The sequence below is a fragment of the Alexandromys fortis genome, unplaced genomic scaffold (assembly GCF_014885135.2).
Source record: "Alexandromys fortis isolate MF-2015 unplaced genomic scaffold, M_Fortis_MF-2015_v1.1 scaffold_292, whole genome shotgun sequence".
NCBI classification, from domain to species: Eukaryota; Metazoa; Chordata; class Mammalia; order Rodentia; family Cricetidae; genus Alexandromys; species Alexandromys fortis.
In genome coordinates, this window is record NW_026068162.1 from 1,142,946 (window position 1) to 1,148,951 (window position 6,006).

General features: G+C 51.9%; 1 protein-coding gene across 2 annotated transcripts; it reads right to left on the bottom strand.

Moving 5' to 3' along the window:
* Window positions 1-425: 425 nt before the first annotated feature.
* Window positions 426-5,463, bottom strand: LOC126491867 (glutathione S-transferase Mu 6). 2 transcript variants are annotated; one of them, XM_050127798.1, is made up of 8 exons: window positions 5,271-5,463; window positions 4,753-4,828; window positions 4,260-4,324; window positions 3,906-3,987; window positions 3,710-3,810; window positions 2,753-2,848; window positions 2,552-2,662; window positions 426-910 (listed from the first exon to the last, which is right to left on the bottom strand). In XM_050127798.1, exons 1-8 carry the CDS (start codon window positions 5,271-5,273, stop codon window positions 821-823), a joined length of 624 nt encoding a protein of 207 aa, XP_049983755.1. In that variant the 5' UTR covers window positions 5,274-5,463; the 3' UTR covers window positions 426-820. The 2 variants fall into 2 exon arrangements, with proteins under 2 accessions (XP_049983755.1, XP_049983754.1); XM_050127797.1 differs by lacking the exon at window positions 5,271-5,463 and adding an exon at window positions 5,074-5,237.
* Window positions 5,464-6,006: the final 543 nt, after the last annotated feature.

Genomic DNA, 6,006 nt, shown 5'->3' on the forward strand with positions numbered 1-6,006 from the left:
CCAGGTGAACACTGTCAGGGGACATTGTGATCTCTCTCTTTTAAAGATTTATTTATGTGTGTGTGTGTGTGTGTGTGTGTGTGTGTGTGTGTGTGTGCGCGCTTGCCTAAATTCACGTGCACCAAGTGTATTTGAAAGTCCAAGGAGGCAACAGACAGCATCAAATTCCCTGGAACTGGGCTTACAGGCCATCGCGTGCCACCAGGCGGGTGGTGGGAACCAAACCCAGGTCTTACACAAGAACAGGAAGTGCCCTTAACAGATTAGCCATATTTCCCACCCCTGTGCATGATCGTACCTCCTCCCGCCTGAAAGCCCACCTCCCCAGGTTTCCATCACCCACCTGTTCTCATGAACAACAGAACAAGGCTGCACATCAATGCAGTCCCCCCGGCGAACTGCAGGAAATAAGACAGGACACGAAGCAAGCGTGGCTCATACTTTACTAGCGATCAAACAAGGTCGGCCATCCCACTCTGAGGACCGAACCTGTACACCAGGCAGTATGGATCTTTGGGCAACAACCCAGCTTCCCCAAGCAATAGAATGGTTGTCTATCTAGTAAGAAACCCGACAGAAGCAAGTAAGAGAAGGAAGGGTCTTTGAGAGGGATGGGAGCTGAAATTTCAAGGCTTGAGTGAAAAGAGGCGGTGCGAAATGGGAGGCCAGGATTTGTGTAGAGAGGGAGATAACAAAAGACAGAGGAAGGAATGGAGGACCGGGACACAGAAGTTACTGGAAGTTTGCTGCGGCCCCGTTGGTGTCCGGGGGTGCCAGGGGCACTGACAGATCTTCCCTGCCAGCACCAGCAATGTGGGACCTACTTGTTACCCCACATGGCCTGTTTTAAGTACAAAGGACTCGGGAGGAAGCGGTTGCTCTTCATATAGGCAGAGATCTTCTTCAGGCCCTACGGGCGGGAATGAGAAAGCAGGCTCTCAGGTGGGCAAACTCACTCTAGGAACACCCAAGAGAGTTTAAAATCCAGATGCAGAAAATCCATCCAACCACCCTGCAAAATCAGCCCCACCATCACCATTTAGCAGGGATGATGAGGTACCCAGAGGTTAAGAAACTTCCTCACTCTCCCATGCTCTGTGCCTGCCACTCTGCTCTCTGCACTCCCCCCTTGCATCCCATAGAGGGCACTGTGACTCCTGGCTGGATTGCCATGTCTATAATGAAAAGAAGCAAGGATCCAGAAAACCAAAAAGGACTGAGAACTTGCACATATGGCTTAGAAGAGAGTCCAGGTCCCACCCAGGGATTCAGCAAACCCTGAATGTGAACGGAGAGGGGTAAGGGGTCTGCAAGGAGTGGCCAGCTCCAACTCTCGCCTGAAGCTTCTTTTGGGCCCTGGGCACACTCTCCCTGAGCCCCAGCTAACCTCATCTCTAGCTCTGATTCAGGAGAGTGTGTTACAGGGCACCTCAGCAAAGAATGCACAGATCATTTTTAAAGACCAACAGAGAGCTGGAGCTACCAGCCCCCAAGGAGCCACAGCCATCTATCTGTGCTCAGAAGGAGGGCTTCTAAGCAAACACCCAACTCTTCTGCCAGGCCAGTTCTTACACACTCCCAAGACCACTCTACGTGGACCAGAACTAAAAAAATGAACGCATCTCTTCATGGAGAGTGGAGAAGGAGAAACACTTCCAGGCCAAGAGCTGTTGCTATGCTAATGGCTCCAATTTTCGAATCTGGTCTTGATCATGTGAAACCAGAAAATTCAGCATGGCTCTGAGTCACTGTGAGATGAGGGCCAGGCAACCACTAATATCACATGCATCTCTGCCATGCTTACTGCTTTCAGCTGCTCCCAGTCCCACGATGGAGGGACATTTTTGCATGTTCTGTTGGGCCACACACAGGGGATAATCAAAGAAACTGAATAAAAATAAAAGTATGGCCTCGTTTTATAGAGGAACATAAGATATGAAAGAAGAGGGGGAGGCAAGAGTACACCCACCGACAGAACTCAAGATAAGTTCATCCCCGGGAGCGGGCCGGGATCACCCTGCTTCTCTAGTCAGAAACAAGGCCGACTGCATAAATCTGCAGGCCAGGTGTGACCACTGAGTATGTTTTGGTTCTGCACATCAGTCTGCCTTGGTCTCTGCCCAATGGTTGCAGGAACAAACACATTCTTCACATGTTCTGCATGCCACAGGTCCTGAGCAGGAAACCCATGCTGTACAAAGGCCTGACTTTCCCTTTTGCACAAATCAGAGACGCACTGAATGCTGCCTTTAGAAGCCAAAGGCAGTCAGGAGCCCAGAACAGTCTCTGCTGGAACTAGGACCTTGAGCAAACAGCTTGTCCTCCACAGTCTCAGATCCCTTATTAGTCCAGTGGGACATCTAATTCTATCCAGTTTACTATTGCAATGACAAATTGACTCCACAAACCTAAGAGACTGAACAAGGGTCCTTGCAGAAAGCCAGGGTTCAATAGATCCTTCTTATTCTTCTTTTAACCCTCAGAACTAGAGAAGTATCCTAGAAAGGGGGAAGGAAAGGGCATCCAAGAAGAAGGAGGATCAGGACATCACCTCAAAGCGGGCCACAAAGTCCTTCAGGTTGGGGAAGGCATCCAGGCACGTGGGCTCAAATATACGGTGCTGGTCCAGGACATCATAGACGAGGAAATCCGCAAAGGTGATCTGCAGGAAGCGGGGTCAGTGGGATGGGACCTGGTAGCCTGGGAACAATGGCAGCTCCTCCTCCTCCTCCTCACCATTTACCCTCCTTACCTTGTCCCCTGCAAACCATGGCCGCTGACTCAGGAACTCAGAGTAGAGCTTCAGCTGACCTGGGAGGCCCTTCAGGAACTCTGGCTTCCGTTTCTCCTGAAGCAGAAAACAGCTGTCACACCCTCATTCAGGCCCCCAGGGAGGAAGAATGGCCTCACAGGGCTGCGCAAAGGAGCAGGCTCCTTAATAAGACCGGGCTAACACCGTCTGATGTCTCACTGTTTGCATGGTTAGACTCCTGTCTGCTAACGGGCCTCATCTCTCAGGGGTGATCAGAAGTTAGATGGGAATGCCACACTGTCCCTGAATCTGTCATGACTAACATCTAACCTAGGACTTCGTGGGTATCTCGTGCTTCTTGATCGAGAGGGCCAGTAGAAGCAGAAAAGCAAAGTACTTAACCATTTCAAGAGAAGAGAAGAAGTGAGTTCTAAGAGATGGCACAAGGACAAATCCTCAAACATCGAGTAGGGCAAATACAGTTGAACAGGATAGGATGTTGCAAGGGACAGTGGTCCTCCGGCTGACCATAAGCTGCCTTTTAGCAAGAGGCCTACTACTGGGGACTCAGCTGCAGGAAAGCTGTTGGGTATGTTCCTAAACGCCCATGACTTCTTTCGCTCTGACTTTGATCTGTGAACTCCAGGAGTGGTAGTTCGGTGTGTGAACTGGACAAGGAGGTACAAGCTCAAAGTTGAAGAGAACTGAACCCAGGAATTCACTATGTAGGAAATGAGTTTCCAACTGTGGGTGTCATGACAACACCTCGCAACTTCTCGCAATTGATACGTAGTGTTCATTGACAAAATGGGGGGTGAGTTGGCAGCTCAACATGTTGTTAGGATAGGAAAGCCTGAGAAATCAGTATGGGTGGGTTCAAATTCCAGAGGAAAAGTGTGGATGTGAACACAAGCCCTCCACTCCTCCTGCACACCCAGTCACAGCGTGGGAACTCACAAAGTCAGGGCTGTAGCAGAGCGTGCCCATCTGAATGCGGGTGTCCATGACCTGTTTCTCCACAATGTCCACACGAACCCTCTCCTCCTCCGTCTCTCCACCTGCAGTACACACAGCACACAGCCTCAGCACCCCACCCCAGACAAGCCCCAGGGGGATGACCTCCACGCCCCACCCTGCAGCCAGCCCCACTCACACAGGTTGTGCTTGCGGCCAAGGTAGCGCAGGATGGCGTTGCTCTGGGTGATCTTGTGGGGCCCGTCAATTAAGTAGGGCAGCTGGAAAAACAAGCAGGGAGAGTTAGATGTGATGAGGGGTCCATCCATCGCTTCCCTGGGTGGGGACAGACATGGGGTCTGACATTCAGTGTGCCTTCTATGAATACGCTGCACACTGAACGGAAGAGAGCTGGGACACAGCCCATCACACTGCCCAGCCACCAGGAATGGGAGCAGGAGAGCAGAAGCTTTGACCCCAAACCCCCTCATCCAGGCAAAGAGATGAGGTGAGGATGCCATGCCTTCCCCAAACCTCCCTTCCCTGCACCTACATTGGGAAAATCCAGGCCCAGCTTGAATTTGTCATTCAGCCACTGGCTTCGGTCATAATCAGGAGCTGTAGACAAGAGGATGTGAAAAAAAGATCATCTGTCTCTAAGCCTCCTTCCCCAGAACCCTTCCAAGGAGGGCAGGACCCCTGGTGCAGGGAATATGCAGTCTGACCCAGTAACCCTTCCATCCCAGAGCTGTGCGCTTGAATAGGGCCTTAAGGGCTGTAGGCCTTACATCGCCAAGGCTTACAAAAGCACTAGGCCAGTGCTGGGTGAACCTCACCCGATTACAGCCAGAAAAGGGCCAACATCCCACAACCAAGATTCTGTGTTGTAAAGCAAAGCTGCACCCTCAAAGAAGTCTCTAGAAGGGATACACTCTGGGTTCGTCTGGAGGAGAACTACGGAGCTGAGAAACAGGGAACTAGGCAGAAGCCGCTGGGCACCAATGGGCAGAGCTGGGGGAAGAACCTGGCCAGAAGAGCGTCATTACCATCCCCCATGGCATATCTCTTCTCTTCGTAGCTTGTCTCTGTGTATTCCAGGAGCAGGCGGATGGCGTGACCCAGCTGAGAGAGACGGCCGATAACAAAAGCCACAGTTAGTGAGATTCTAAATGTGTGCCTTCGCCTCCTCTAGGAAAGCCTCCCCACCTTTTACTACAAAGAGAGGTGGGGGAGAGGGAGGGAGGCAAGGGGAGGGGACCGACTGCGCAGGGTGGTTCTGACAGAGGCAGGTAAAGGGCTCAAGGAGAATCTTCCTTTGTGTTCTGACCCTGGGCTCTTCCCACCTAGCGACCCAACCTTTCACTCACACCACGGATATCCCAATAGCCCAGAGTCACGGGCATGATTTCTAGTCCAGCCTTGGAGACTGTGCAGTCAGGCCACGGTCAGAAAAGGCTCCTCTTTCAGATAGCGGTGCCCAGCATCAAGTGTCTGAAAACGCTTCCAGAGCAGCTCTGCCCCGCCCCTAAACGAGGCAGCCACCCAACCATAAAGCCCAGCCCACCATGACAGAGGAAATGAAAGCCAATCCAAGCTCAGGAGCTATAATCCGGAGGCGGGTCTGAATTTTCAGATAGCGAAGAGGATGATTGGCAGGCCTGCTCCCTCTGCCCCCTGCTGGATCCTCAGGAAGTCGGCAGTATCCTTGGAGACGAGCTAGCTAGGACCCGTTCTGCCCTTTTCTTTTCCTTGTGGATGGGTTTTCACACCTAGACTGTGGAAATCAGTCATTCAGTAAGGCTCAGATCTCAACGTAGGGATAAAAAGACACTCTCTCAACCCGAGAGTCTATTGTCCCCATCACTGGAAGAAAGGACCCTGCCAGTGTGACAAACTCCAGGCTTTATTGTCCTCACAGCCTGGAGGCACAGGAGCAGTGGAGTAGGAACGACCTGGGACAGACTCAGACAGTCCCTGTGTTTCTTTTGGGGAACGTGGGGGGCTGTCGTAGCTACCTTCCTATTGCTGTGACAAACACCATGACCAAGGCAACTGTGGTGGTTTGAACGAAAGTGGCCCCCAAAGGGAGTGGCACTTTTAGGAGGTGTGGCCTTATTGGAGAAAGTGTGTCATTGTGGGGGCGGGCTCTGAGGTCTCTTTTCTCAAGTTTCGCTCAGTGTGGCAGTCAGTCCACTTCCTGTTGCCTCTGAGTCAAGACGTGGCACTCTCAGCTCCGGTATCATGTCTGCCTGCGAGCTGTCATGCTCCCCGCCATGAACCTCTGAAACTGTAAAGGAGCC